Source organism: Zonotrichia albicollis, chromosome 2, assembly GCF_047830755.1.
Source record: "Zonotrichia albicollis isolate bZonAlb1 chromosome 2, bZonAlb1.hap1, whole genome shotgun sequence".
NCBI lineage: Eukaryota > Metazoa > Chordata > Aves > Passeriformes > Passerellidae > Zonotrichia > Zonotrichia albicollis.
The window spans coordinates 100,387,423-100,402,836 of record NC_133820.1 but is presented as its reverse complement, the minus strand read 5'-3'; the positions used below and the strand labels follow the sequence as shown (position 1 = coordinate 100,402,836).

The window sequence follows — 15,414 nt, the reverse complement described above, 5'->3', positions numbered from 1 at the left end:
ACATTCTCTGGCAGTGTTATCTTCCAAATACTCTAACATCACCAGTATTATGCCCGTCTATGTCAAGAATGAAGCAGAAGCCATGTTAAGACGTGTTATGTCAGCTTAAAAATTCATGTTATCCACCACTTGAATACTCAAAGAAAGTCTCAGGGCCTTTTTCTTTTTAATTAAATTAAATTCTGAAGGTTCCTCAATAGAAGAGAGAAAGTTTTAAGGGAGAGAAAACAGAGCCAAGCTTATCAAGGCAAAACAATCATTATTTTGAATCTTAAACAAAGTCATTCCCCAACTCCTTTCAAAACTCCTAAACTTCTGCAGAAATACTGTCATTTTAAACCAAAATGACTTAGCCAAATTTATCCCTACTATAATGACAATTAAATAATTAAATCAGCTTTAATATTCAATTAATTTGGCAAATTAAGCCAAACATTCATGGATTTTGTTGACTCATAGTGTGAAGATTGAAGGACCCACATAATAGATGGATTCCAGTCTCATTTAACAAAGCTGCAAAAGTTTTTGATTTTATTTCTGTTTATTCACCAGATAGATAGGGCTAAACTAAGTCCTGAATCTGCATATTTTATTTATGCATATAATAGTGCCAGCTTCAACATAGTATCTGAGCCCCTCCTTGTATTTAAAAATAGAAAAGAAAAAAAAATAAAAAAAACAATAGCAGGCTGTTTCTTTTTTTTCCTTTTCTATCTGAAGGGGGAAAAAAGATATTTATGGGAAGGGGATGTTGTTTATTTTCTTGTTTATGTTTGTGTGTGATTGAGTAAGTGTCGGGTGCGTATGTTTGGAATTGGCAGGCAGCTCCTTATCTGTGCTGGCAGATATGCCCATGATCTAAAAACAGCCTTTTAGAACTGGCTGCATGTCTCACTATATACCAAGAAACAATTTCAGCAACTGCCTCAGAGCTGAGTCCTTCTGAGACCTCAATGCTCACTTACTGTTCTAAACAGTAATGGGAGTATCTCATCCACTGATTCCAATCCTCCTCCTGTCCATGTGTCCCAGCATTGACACGATTACTTGTCAGGAGAATACTAGGCAGACAAACAGCCAGACACCTACACAGCATATCCTGCACACACCTTGTCCATTAAATGTGTGGCTGAAGTTGATCTTTAAGCTGGTCACATCAGGTTTCCTCTACAGTCATATGTCACTTTTACAGCACAGTCCATCTGACCTTTTTTAGGACAACCACCTAAATGTGCAAGAAACCGTGCCCTAAAAGTACAACTACTTTTGTTGGTTGGTTGGTTATTGGTTTGGTTTGGTTTGTTCACTGACCAAGAGCAGGTCTGGAATAACTAGTTTGAGATATGACCACTTTTTTCTTAACACTACAGTAAATCAGACCACAAGTCACACAATCACAGAGTGACTGAGGTTGGAAGGGACCCCTAGAGGTCATCCAGTCTAACCTCCCTGCTCAAGCAGGACCACCTAGAAATGATTGCCCAGGACCATGTCCAGGTGGCTTTTGAATATCTCTGAGGCTGGATACTCCAGAACCTCCTTGTGTGAGCAAACACCTGCCAGTGTTTGGTCACCTTCACAATAAAAAGTGTTTCCTGAGGTTCCAAGTGACCCTCTGGTGTTTCAGCTTGTCCCCACTGTCTCTGGTCCTGTCAATGGACATCACTGTAAAGAGCCTGGCTCTTTATATAAAACTCTCTCAGAGCCTTCTCTTTTCTAGGCAGAACAATCCCAGTTTTCTCAGCTTTTCCTCATAGGAGAGATGCTCTGATCCCTTCATCACCTCAGTTGTCCCTCATTTGACTCCCTCCAGAGTGTCCATGTGTCTCTTGTACTGCAACGCCCAGAACTGGACACAGCACTCCAAGTGTGGCTTCACCAGTCCCGAGTAGAGAGGAAAGAAGACCTCCCTCAACTTGCTGACAATTCTTTGCCTGATGAGGACCAGGATACCATCTACCCTCTTTGCAGCAAGGGTACATGGCTGGGTCATGTAAATCCTGAGTGGAGATTGTAGAAATGTGCTGAAGGTCCCTCGCAAAAGGAGGAAATCAAGCCATTCTGAACACAGGTATCACTGAGTCATTCATTCTGCAGGAGCTATAAGTTTATACAGTGAGAACAAAAGGGACATAAGCAGCTCACATGTCAGCAAAAGCTTCAACAGGAATTGTAATAAACCAACAGGAAAAATCTTCTTTATGAGGCTTTACTTTTACACATCTCTGTGTATCCAGGACCCACTGTTAGCCACCTGCAGGAACACTTGACAGACTTGCAATCACCCTGATGAACAAAGCTCCAGGGTGTACATCCCATTTGGACCCTGCCTTATACCTTCTCTGTGTTCAATACTTTGACACTACAAAGCATCACAGATTTATTCAGGCACAGAAAGGAAGAAAAACTTTAGTATGACTGAGTGGATCACTCTGTTTCATATATCCCATTCTAAATCCCATTCCCATCCCATTCTATCCCTAATCTTGCATTAAATCTACATTAGATAAAATAGGTTAAAAAGACAGCAAAGCAGTTTCTTTTTTAATTGTGTCATAACACTGAATCAAGATTTGATGAATCCATGTCCCTGAAAATTGGGCAAGATAACTAGAATTATAAGAAGTACAAGAATGTGCTTTCCTTTATCACATCACCATCGTGAGTGCTCTGAATATTTCATACAATTATAGGAAAGCCAGGCCAATGCCATTAATGTTTCCCACAATACTTTCAAGTCATGACACATCACATGTGCAATTTTCAGAGAAATGAATGAGTTGCCTAATTCTAGGAAGTATTCCAGGAAGTTTCCTATGAAAGCAGTTATGCATAAATAGTCAGAAATTAAAAGTTGGAGTCTTCTTCACCATTCTTGTTGCTGCCTTACACAAGTCCTTCCACAGCAGGATGCTATTATGAATCTCACTCTGAGGCTGTAACACCTTCCATTTACTCCACAGACACCTTCTGATATATACACTTTTGGATTTATTCAGGAAGGGTGAGCAACTAGCCTTTAGGTCTTTCTGTGCCCTTCCAGCTTCTACAGAGCCACTGACCTTAAAACAAATAATTAAATAAATCAAATCATAGACTCGGTGAGGGATTGGGGGGTCCAGCATGGAGAGTGGGGCATGATGTGTGTGATGTAAGAGTACTCTAATATACCAGAAAAGAGATTGAGGTCAACAGGAGTCATCCTGGCCACCTTCTGCTCCAGAGAAGGATCGATAGTATCTAAACCATTCCAAATGTATTTGTTTTATCTGTTAAACATTAATTGAAAGAAACACAAAAAGCCATGTGGCCTTAGTTATGCCGCCATGAAAAACTCCAGAAGGGGAGAAGTACACCCAATGCCTGAAATAATTCCTTCCTTTAACAAGCTGTTTTATAAATGCTTTCTAAGTCTCTCTAACATACCAGTGTGATTCATTTACAGCTTTGAGGGTGGCATCAATTAAAAGGTTTCTTTCCACATTCCTTAAATTTGTAGATCTTTTCAGACAGATTACACTTTAAATGTCTTTAACATTAACAGCAGATTCCAAACTCAAGTTCATTTACAAGTACCTCTTAAAATGTTCTAGACCACTGGATTATAACTTTTTCTACTTCACTCAATTTGTATATGAAAAGGTGAAATGACTGTTGAAGTTACCGTAACAATCTGAAGCAGTAAACCAGAATGAAATAAATCATTGTTAGATTCACTATATTTGATGACAAATTGCACATTTGGGGGTCTTGACCTTACCTATTTGTAATGCAGGAATTCAATAATATATTCTATTACTGAAATAAATCAGTGTAGTTGTCTTAGACCTGTCTCACAGAAGTATTTTCAAATTTTTTTAAGAATTTATAAGGTTTAAAATTTTCTCCACTACTGAAGTAATGTGAGGATCTTTTTGAAAAGAATTTTATTGGATTCCAGATGACTTCCATCAATGCTTTCACTATGTCAGGGCTTGGAGCACACACAGCCACAGCTGCAGACTGCCTCAACCTCTTGCTCGGCAGGTGACACCAAATATTTACAGTAGATGTTTTCACTAAAGGGCTGAAGATTCCTCACCCCTTCTCCTCATGAGCAAATTGAATCTCAGACATTCTCCCACAGACTAGTTCTCCTCTCATTCAAAATTTGAGGCAAGAATAGCCCAACAAGGCTGCGGATAATCTGACCTCTGGCAGCCCAATGCTTGAAGAAATGTTCCTTCTGCCATTGAAATCTCTCTCACCCTCTCTCCTTCTTTTTTTTTAAACCCTCTCTATTTATGCAAAATTGATCATCCATTAGGACAGCAGGCCTAGACACAATGTTGCATTAGTATACAAACTAAAACACTGATCCAAATGTAAGCTTTCCTTCTTTTTTAATTCTGGCTCCTCTATTTCTTGTCAAAAGATGAGCACTTTTTTGTAACAATAAGAAACTTACTGTTGCTGGCTGAGTACTATGACTACCAATTTCATCTCATAATCACTGTCTCAACAGAGGTGCAGCTCCTCATGCTTTGTTTCTAGCATGATGCACCTCACACTTACATTACTTACATATAATGAAAACAGAGTACTTTGTTTGTGTAGTGGCAGTAGTCTGCATCTTCTTCCTGGTTCTAGCATTATCCATAAAATCATTAATTTTCATTCAATTGCTACTACCATGTCACAGGAGAAAAAATAAGAAATAAGAGGATCATCTAGGCATTTCTGAACACACATGCTGCTGGCCACTTCTGAGTACCTATTCTGTACTTATTTTTAAGAATCATCCAGTAACAAGTCAAACACCTTAAAGTAATGTAAGTGAACTATATTGATAATATCATTTTAATCAACCTACTATGTAATTCTGCTCCCAAATATAGTAGACTAGGTCTATTTTCCTTAGGGCTCTGATAAGTGGTCTTCATTGTATTTCATTCCTTTAATTGCTAGTCAATTCCCTTATCAGTCATAAAACCACTTTATTTGAGAACATTGACCTTAAGATTTATTTATCTGGGAGACTTTATCTTAAATTTTGTAATTGCAATTAAAGAACATGAATGGGAACCTTGAGGCAGCTGAAATAATCTGCCTTCAGTTCAAAAGTAACAAAGATATTTGTCAATTACCATATATTAATGCCTTTTTCTTATATATTATGTAAATTATGTAAACATGTGAGATGCACAATTCTTTAGCAATATGATCAAGTTCACCAGGGAAAAAGTAGTAAGAGATCTGTTAAAGGAAGAGACACCAATGTGTTCTCTAAATGCTTGGGGTTTTTTCCATGAACAGTTTGCATAGATGTCATAAAGTCTGGTTATTCTCTGCTTTACAAGTCATTGTGCACGGTGATAGCTTGAAACAATATACAAAACATAAGCATTTTCATTGCCAGGAAATTCAATATTCCTGCCTGCAATACTTTCTCCCCATCATATTTAATCATTCTGATCTTCAGAACCTGAGAAAAATACAGACTAGCTAACTGGTTTCAGAGACTTATGGCAGAGACTAACAAAAAAACCTTAAAAATTTCAGTTGGGCTCAGTATTTGCATAGAAGTCAATGTCCCCTAGACCCCAGGAAAAGTACCTAAACCTTTGCAACATCTTTTAATCATCCACTTCTTTAATACTTTCTTCTAATAAATTTTCAGGCACATTCCATTTCTTCTATCAGTTAAAATGACCACGGATAGAATTAGCACAATATTGAGCAGACAATGTAGCAGCAATTCCCAGGATGCTCCAATATTTCAGCATCTTGTCACCATTTTGTCGATTTCAGAGAAATTGTGTGCAACTGATCTCCACTAGTGTTGTATCTAGAATTTTAAAAACCTCACTGAGAGAATTTGTTATTCAAAGTGGCCTCAAAGAGAAAAATTAATAGGATATATTGGTTAAGCCAACACGAAAAACATCACAGTCACTGGGATATTAAACAACTGAGTAATTATTTTCTGGACTCTGATAAGATCTTTGTCCCTATGCAGAAACTAAGTTTTGCCTTGGTATCTTATAAATAAGCTCCATATATATAAATATGTCATTCTTTACAGCTTTAGTATTTTGAGGGGTTTTTTAGCTTAATTTTTAATAATCATGGGAAAATCACATTCCCCTCCCCTTTTCTTTTTTGTGACCTAAATCTGTAAAAGATCCTCAACCTTGTGATATTTATTTCTTCTGGAAACATGAAAAGAGAATTGAAGTTATGCTATTGTCAGTTATTGAATGATCTTCCTCAAACTTAATAACTCATGCTAACTTTTAAAGTGTAAGAGTCATCAACATTTTACAAAAGCTTCTTCTTACTGATAACTAAAAGCATCTCCCGTTCCCTTGTGCATTTTTAAAAGTATTTAAAACTGCAGCAGTTTTACTGATCCCTGGCCAAGCAACTAAATAAAAGAGTGAACCTCTGACTCCAACATAAAGCTGGGCGGTCACATTTTGCATGTGACAATCATTTCCACCAGTGCTTCTGAGAGATTTATGAAGTTTCACTGGTTTGGATACAAATGCATTGTAACATAACATAACTAGTCGTCAACAATTCCAGTTATCCCTGACTTTTAACAAAAGCACAGCACAGCAGTGAAGTACAAAGCAGGAAGAGGGATGCCCTTCCTCCTTGGCTCAGTACCACCATGATAAGCCACGAACCAGGCAGGAAAACACTTTGGCGCCAGAAACACTTGATACAGGCACCGGGCTGAGTCCGAGAGATGGCCGAGGAACAGCAGCAGCGCTGGGGCACGGGCACTTTCCATATGGGTCGGTAGGATCGGAGGTGCAAGGGCCAAAACGCCATTTTTCTACAGCCACCACAAGAACTGTGCAGGGGATCCATCACCATGCTCCTATGGCATATTTGTTTCCCTATATTTGTTTCTCCATATTTGGAGCCCCTTGGCTCCACTGGGCTCCTCCTGAACGCCCAAAAGCCTCAGGCCTCGACGGGCCGGGTTGCAAAATGTTTCCCGTACAAACACGCAAGAGGCAGGAAGGGTAAAGTCCTACTGAGGTGTGTGTGGGAGGGTGCAGGCAGGGATCCCGACGGCTCCCGAGGCCGGCAGGGTGCCTTATTCGTCCTCATCTTCTCCCGAGAAAGAGGACACACTTAGGATACCGCGCCAAACGAAACAACAGCGAGAGTCTCCCCCGCCGGTGCCGGTGCCGGCGCCGCCGCCTCTCGTTTCCGCAGCGCCGCGGGCACTGCGCAGGCCCTGCGCCGCCGCCCGCATGGACGAAGAGGAGGAGGATGAGGGTGGCGGCGGCCGGGCGGCCACGGCGAGCCCGCCCGTGTCCGCCCGCTTCGTGCGGTGCCTCTACGCGGTGGGATTCCTGGTAAGCGGCGGCCCCGGGGCCTGCGGCGGGCGGCCGCGGCCGGGAGCGGGAAGCGGCTCCTCTGCAGGCCGTGGCTGCCGGGGTGCAGCGCTGCAGCAGCCCCTTGGGAACGGCAGGGCTTGTAGCGATGGTGGTGTGCAGCGGCTGGGATCTTTTACCCCTGCAAACAGCCACGCAGTTCGGCACAAAGGTCGGATTTTTATCCTGTGAATGCCATGGAATAGTGTAGCACCCGAAAAGCTGAGTCTTGCCTTGGTGCTTATAACAGAGCTGCTTCCTGTTCTTGAAATACCCGTGGTTCCTGTAAATTTACCCCCCAAAAAAACCTAAAAATATGTTTCTCTCAAAAAAAAAAGAAGTTTCCTATTGAAAGAACAGACTTTTTAAAAGGTTCATACTCTGTAGTGATTCCTGAGCCTCAGGAAAGTGCCGTTTAATTAATTTGAAATTTAAAAGCGACGATTTGGAAAATGAGTACAAAATGAGTACCAGTTTGCACTGTGAAATGTCAGGATAACTATCTTACCTACTTTTAGGTTGGGCGATAGAAAGACCCAGCTGGTTTATGTCCTGGAGCAAATATTATAGCGAACTCTGCTCCTTTTAACTGACTTTTAAAGGCTGTGGTTCTCCAGCCCTGAAATAGCGTATTGACACTGAACTGGAGCACACAAGAAAATCAACCAAGTGAGTGTCCTTTTAGAGGATGTGGTGATGCAGACTTCCTGTAGGCAGACAAATAAATACAGCACATTTGTCACTCTACAGAAGGAATTAGACAGTGGAATGAGATGTAACTACTCATCAAAGGATGGGGCTTGCTCTACCTGCATGCCTGTCACAGTCCAGTACTGCCAGGGTATAGTCTGAGACTTGTACTTCTTAATATCTCCATTGATGACCTGGACAAGGTCACTGAACCTTTCTTCAGATTCACATATGACAGCTAAGATTGTATTACTGAGGATGTTTGTAAGTGGTGTGCTCTGTTTGTCCATGCTAATGTGTTTAATGATTCTAACCTTGTAAGCCTCAATTTCAACCATCAAAAAATAATTAATGACAGACTGTGAGAATTCACTTAGTGCCTCACATTGTTACAGTTAATCAGTCCTTGAGGCAGTCTAGTTCAGTTCAAGCAGTCAGTGATGAAAGGTGATGGTGCTCCAATAGATCTCCTAGGGACACTGGATGCTGTGCCAGATTGTAGTAGTACTGAAAGAACTGCTGGGTCAAAGTGGTGAGCTTAACAAAAAGTAATAAAGCAAAAGGAACAAGTAGGAGATCCTTGTACTTCTCAGGATGGGCAGTGTCCTTTACCCTCCTCTTACAAAATGTTTTTCAATTATACTTTGCCTTTATTTTTTTTCTTCAAGTTTCTGTCTTGTCACTACACAAAGGCAGTCTGTTAGTAGGTTTAGATCTATTGTAGCTTCTTCCCCATTGTAGTTTGGTGAAAGTACCGTTTTTCAAAATATATGTTCTTTGCACAAAAAAAAGCATGTTTAGGCGATTGAAAGTAGACCACTTTGAATTTAAAGGGCTAATACAAAGTACTTTTCTTGTTAAACAGGTAAAGTTTAATATATTTAAAGGAATATTTAATGTTTAAATATATATCTTCAGAAGGATTGCATCTAGAGTTGGGGAAGAAAATTGATGTTTTCATAGGTTTAACTCCTCTGTGAGGCAATCCTTTATCTTTCAGTTTATGGGTTTTGTGAAACACATAAAATATGAAAAATATGAAAAAAAAAGAAAAATTTTCTTTTGACCTTGTGTTGATATGGTGATAATTTACTTTTTTTTTAATTTAGTTTTCTAATGATGACTGTTATTAAGCCAGGTTGCTATTGTCTTTGTGAAAGTTACTAAAAATATCCTACTTTCTTTTCAGGATTTATTCGGGGTGAGCATGGTGGTTCCTTTAATGAATCTTCATATCAAATCTCTAGGAGCAAGTCATACAGTTGCTGGAATCATAGGTGAGTTGCAGTACTTGATTTATGAAAGAGTAAGATAAGGCCTGGATTTTGCCTTGCTGTAAATTGGACATTGGAACGCAATTCTTCCTTGCTAATAGCATAATAACAGATAAAGACAATTTCCATGTGTAACTTTTAAGGGCAGCCCTACTGTGTTAGACCCAGAGACCTGTCCAAACTCGTGCACAGACAGTAGCCAAAAGCACGTGCTTGGGAAAGAGCACAACTGGAAAGGACAAGGAAGTCTTGCAGTAGCATTTGTACAGTACTTTCCAGCCTCCAAGAATTCACAGCTTAGCAATTTAGAGAGCCAGAGGTGTTGCTTGTAGTTTTATTCTTATTTACACTTTGCAAATGATGCTTCTGCAGCTGGTTCTCCAAAACTTTCCAATGTCCATGACTTTTCCCAGTTTGATTAAAATCCTTACAAGTGTCTTGGCAAAATATTTACTCACTTTTACGAGTATTTACAAATAAATTCTGAAGATTTGGAATTTTATCTTAAAGTATTTAGTGTTTAGGTATGGTTTGTGTCTTTAAAGTACCTTTTGTGGTATTGTTTATGATTTGGAGTGATACAGCATTTTCTTTATTCCCAGACATGGCAGCTGTTACTCAGTTTTATTATTTTGCATTCTTATTTAACACTTCGTATGAAATAATTGTGCTTCTGCGCTGAGTTGAAAGTATTATTTTAAGCAGAAACTAGTCAGACATATTTTTTCATTTCAACAATCTGCTTTGATTTTTAACATTAGAAAAAAATAGGTTTGGGGTGTATTCTTATATATTAGAGTCCAACAGATGTTTCTCTATGCTTCTCTCTACTCCTTCTCCTCTGTCACTAAATGCTGCTAATCTCTTAGCCTCCAAAATGAGAAAGTAGGGTCTGAGTTTTCTTCAGGGCTTCTGTGGTGCCTTGTAGTAGACTTAAGCACCAAGTGGAAAGTCCAATCCAGTAGAGAAATTCTCTCCTGATTCTGAGAAAGCAGTTATAAATGCTGAGATTGTTTAATACACCATACAAAGCAACATCATTTTACCTTATATAGTTTTACAAGTTTTCAGCACTTTTTTCTTTTTTATTTTGTCATTCCCCACGCTTGGTTTGTCCTGCTCCCTCTTCCCATTCTTCTAGTAAACTATTCCCATGATTTCCCATTTTTCATAATTTAAAATTTTGTGCAGTTTTCTTTAAAAAACAAAAATGAATTTTTAACACTGGTATTTTGTTTGTTTTAGGATCTCTCTATGGTATAATGCAGCTATTTACCAGCACATTTGTGGTGAGTTCTAACACTGCATTCCAGAGCATATTGATATTTCTATGAATTGTGGGGAGAAAAGGGTGGGGTTAATAATAGCATTTCTTGTCATTTTGAAAATGCATAAAGTGTTTATACAAGCATTTTGGTTGGAGGAACTAGTTTTCAGTTTGCATGAGAAATGGCAGTTTTCTTTATGGGTAATTGCCAGGTTTTTCAGGCCCAAAGAGAATACAGTTTTTAGACAAAAAACTAGAATACAGATTTGGGCTCAGATACATTACTGAGCAGGTCACAGTTACACAGGTTTATCTCCTCTAGTGTTGGTGCTAGTAGAGCAGTTTCCTGCAGTGCAGTAGCCTGTCCAGAAAGCAGTCTCATGAGTCAGTTTTTCATAGCCTGTGATCTAGTTTGCTTTCCCTGCTTTATGAGCAGCAGTGTCTTGTAATTCACTGTACGGTCTAAATTAATCATTGCATCTTTGATATTTGTTTGGTTTGGTTTTCTATTAGCTATTGATTTTTATATCCTAATATTACCCTGGTACTAGTTTTCTAGTTTTGAAGAGAACAGATTATGAGAGTGTCTCATAAAAGAACTGGTTCAGGGTTTGTTATGCAGTACACCTGGGATAATTTCCTCCTGTAATTTTGTGGCATGTTCTTGGAAGTGCAAGACCATTGTCTACTTTCTTAAAAAGCTATTTCCTCTTGGAAATCAAGCTGAATTAAAAGCATGATAAATGCAAGTTTTCTGTTTGCCTTCTGCAAACTACTTCTTACCTGTCTGTGCTCACATAACACACTCTTCATAGCCAAGATCATTCCTTTTAGGATGTTCAACAAGTGTCTTGATACATAGCAGCCTGAGTAATGCAAGCAAATATTTGTGACTGATTATGGTAAGATTTGCAGAAGGCTTCTACTGGTAATATTTTGTGGTGTTTATTGCAGGACTGTCTTTTTAAAAGGGTGACTTTTTTATTAAAAAAATTCTGTATACACAACATTAAATGAAATTATAATTTTGGCAGGTAGCCTGCCAGCAGGGCAGAGCTCTCCTTGTGATTTCCAAATTTTGAGCACTTAGGAATGTTGTGTAATAAGCTTATTAGGCTTTCATTGACAGTCCTTTGATGTCTTTTCTCAATTTAATGTAGAAGTATTGATTGATCACTGCACATAGTTTAATGTTATAGAAAGCTAATCTTTCTTTCCTGCTTTGTGAAAGGGCTGCTGGAGTGATATAGTAGGAAGACGGTATTCCCTGCTTGCTTGTATTCTTCTCAGTGCACTGGGTTACTTCCTTCTTGGAAATTCCACCACAGTGTTCCTGTTTGCTATTTCTAGAATCCTTGTAGGTGAGTAAACACTTGGCATTTTGCAGTTTAAATTCCCTGTAGTCTCAGGCTGAGAATTACTACAGAAGAAATCATGGTGTATGGATGGCTGCATAGCATCACCACCCAGTAGCACCAACTGAACCTTAGTATTGAAAAGTCTCTACAAATGAAGCATTCTCTTTTTTTTTTCCCTGAAAATAATTTGAAATGTTGAGGCCTAACCCACCAGGCATCTAAACCCCACAAAGCTGCTTACTCCAGCACTGAAGAATTTGTGATTAATTGAAGTTTAAAAATACAAATCATACAAATTTGGACCTGAGATAGAGTCTGTCTGTTTTTTGGACCGAGAGATACATGTTTATTGATTTGTTTGTATTTTGTTGCAGGTATTTTCAAACACACACTGTCCATCTCTAAAGCCCTGCTGTCTGACCTGGTCTCGGAGAGGGATCGCCCTTTAGTGATGGGGCGCTTCAATGCAGCCTCCGGTGTGGGCTTCATTCTGGGACCTGTTGTTGGTGGCTACCTTGCAGAGTTCAAAGGTGGCTTTTACCAAACAGCCTTCATCTGTGCCTCCATCTTCCTTCTGAATGGTGGTAAGTTGATGTCACATCCTGCATCTTGGGTCCCTTTATTCCTCATTTTGTCCTTTTAAGCCATCTGTAATACCTTGAATGCGCAGTGTGTTTATCATCTATGACATAATCATTGTGTATGCCAATACTATTGTTTGAATTTTAACTTATGTGGAAGGGTGGGAATTTTGAAACAGTTATCCCCCAGATGCTTCTCCTTTGTTCTGCCTATGTCCTCTTTACATTCAGACACAAATGGGAGTTTTTGATGTGCCCAAAGATGGAGACTAGAAATCAGAATTTTAGCTTTAGCCATTAGATTAGTTTATATCATGTGAGTGTGGCATTTCAGTGCTTTCCTTTCTTGCTTTCACTGCATTTAAAATTGAACCAATACTATGAATAACACTAGACTTAATATTTGCAAATTTTTTAAGAGCAAGTACTGTTGAAGTATTTTTTTAATTGTTACAATCAAACTAATATCTTCCATGTAAAGTTGATGCAACTGAATGAAATCAACTAATTTCTTCATCTGTATAGGTCTTGTCTGGATGTTACCCTGGAGTGAAGAAAACACTAGCAATAGGAACCATTGCCAAGACAAAGAAACAAACAGTTTCTCAGCAAAATCAAATCATGAACATCACTTGAAATCAGCAACTAGTAGAGCTGTGACAAACAGTAGTTTTTTCCAGTCTCCATGGATCCAAGTTGCAACAGTGCTGAAGAAAATTAAAGGAATAGCATGCTCTAATTTGTGGGATGTATTTTTAGTGCGGTTCCTGATGTCTGTTGCTATACTGTTGTATTATAGTAATTTTACTCTTGCCTTGGAGGAGAGATTTGGGGTGAAACCCTTGTTTTCTGGATACCTCATGAGCTATAGCAGTGCGCTGGGAGTCCTGGCTGGTTGTTTGCTCGGACCAATAACGAGAGTCTATGGGCACAACACTTACAGACTTCTGTTGCACTCCAGCACTTTTACCTGCACACTGATTCTCCTGTATGCCTCAGCACCGAGCATATGGATGGTCATTCTGTCCTCCACCTTCTTGGCCTTCTCCACCACTATTGGCCGTACCTGTATCATTGACCTGGAGCTGACCATCGGTGGGAACGAGGCCAGCGGGACACTCCTGGGTGTGGGACAGTCAGTGACATCAGTGGGACGTATTGTTGCCCCACTCCTTTCTGGAATTGCTCAGGAGTTCAGTCCTTGTGGTCCTCCAAGTCTAGCTGTGGGACTAGCATTAGTTGCTATTGTGATAATGAATGCAAACAAACAAAAATACCGTAGTCATGGAAGTGTGAAGTTAAAGAATCAGTAGTCACAATTTTGGATTGCACGGATGTATCTTCACCTGCCAGGCTTGTACAGTAATTACATGATTTTTAAGGAGAGCACATTATGTTCCTGTGGAAGCAAGTATATATATGTATTTCTGCTGCAGGGATTTTAAGTCTACACAGGTATTATTCCAACAGGTACAACCGTCTAGACAGATGTTATTCCAACAGGTACCACTGTTTCTAAGAGGGGCACATATTGCTATATTGTACTGGCTGTGATTTTTTAAATGCATTTTTTAACCTTTTTGGAGGGGAAAAAAATGTCAGGAAGCGCACAAATCCTGCTTGTAGATCATTTTTGAAACAGTATTTAGATTGAAAGATTGTTTAAAAAGGGTGGATCAAAGGTGAATTTTTGTTATTTAATCAGGAGAATTTGCAGTATGTTTGGCCTTAATTTCTTATTTTGTGGTCTATTTTCCTTTTGTCTGTTATGACAGTACCTTATATAACAGGGTGTTTGCTTATGTGATTTTTGTGTAGCATGTTTTGTCCAGACTATGGTTAGGCACTTTGGAGTAATCCTGCAACCCCTGCTGACTCCTGGTCTTTCCCAAGTAACAGAATTGGGTATATGCTAACTTCATGTACTAGAAGACCTAATCTTAGAATAGTACAAGGCCATTCAGACTGAAACTGAGGCTGAATTTAAGTTTTATTGAAATTTGAACTGGTGGCTTCAGTTTAGTAATAACTTCTACTGAGGAACTTTGTCATAATTTCTTTATTTATATTTCCTGTGCAATTTTTCTACCTTCACTTTAAGAATAAATGTCCTTCTTAATTCTCTCAAATGACTAAAGGTGTGAGCATCTACCAGTAGTTCATGGATCTGGATTAATGCATCCTCTTTCATCTCAGGGCATAAGTGACATTTCAGTGACAAGAGAAATACAGTTTTGTTAGCACTTTAGTCCTCATTTGTGTGCATGGCTTAACTGAAAAGAGGTTACTCTCAGAGCTGTGCAGAGTTGTAGCACTCCTGTGCTGTTTACTGTTCAAGCTCATTACTTGCAAGTTACCATTGTTTGTATTTCATATGAAACATGGAAAAAATGTATTTTGCTCCGATAGTGTTCTCTATGATCTTCATTACATTACTTGATGAAAGTACAAAGTCAACTATGTAAGTGCTTGTTTGGAGGGGTTTTATGCAATTCAGTTATCCCTTGAACACATCAGTGCAAACACTCTTCCTGCTCCAGGTCAGTCATGGATGGTGCTTGTGTTTATTTTCATTTTCTTCTTTACCTTTTCCACTGCCTACTAGCATTCAAATATTTTCTGAAACCTCCATGATTCCAGTGGCAGCACCATAGGAATTCATATATGGAACTCTGAATTGTTTTAATTTTATTAATTGACATAATCAGTGTCTTATTCCTACTGTGATTTCAGTACATATCCTTGGAGTTCTTTATTACAGTAATGTATGTTTCATTTCTCTCTAGGAACTTGAGGCATTTTCAAGTCTCTTATCTTCTCTTGCCATTCTTGGTAGATGCCCAAAACATTGTTGCTCTAAATTTCTTATTT

At 39.1% G+C, this 15,414-nt stretch overlaps 1 protein-coding gene across 1 annotated transcript; it reads left to right on the top strand.

Moving 5' to 3' along the window:
• Nucleotides 1-7,014: 7,014 nt before the first annotated feature.
• MFSD9 (major facilitator superfamily domain containing 9) lies at nucleotides 7,015-14,672 on the top strand. Its single transcript, XM_005486451.4, has 6 exons — nucleotides 7,015-7,355; nucleotides 9,253-9,340; nucleotides 10,583-10,626; nucleotides 11,836-11,965; nucleotides 12,337-12,546; nucleotides 13,069-14,672. The coding sequence occupies exons 1-6, from the start codon at nucleotides 7,251-7,253 to the stop codon at nucleotides 13,854-13,856; spliced, it is 1,365 nt and encodes a 454-aa protein (XP_005486508.2). The 5' UTR covers nucleotides 7,015-7,250; the 3' UTR covers nucleotides 13,857-14,672.
• Nucleotides 14,673-15,414: the final 742 nt, after the last annotated feature.

Coding starts and splice junctions, on each gene's coding strand:
- MFSD9 (XM_005486451.4), top strand. CDS start 7,251: ATGGACGAAGAGGAGGAGGATGAGGGTGGCGGCGGCCGGGCGGCCACG. Junction 7,356..9,252: donor TCTACGCGGTGGGATTCCTG/GTAAGCGGCGGC, acceptor CTTTCTTTTCAG/GATTTATTCGGGGTGAGCAT. Junction 12,547..13,068: donor CATCTTCCTTCTGAATGGTG/GTAAGTTGATGT, acceptor TCATCTGTATAG/GTCTTGTCTGGATGTTACCC.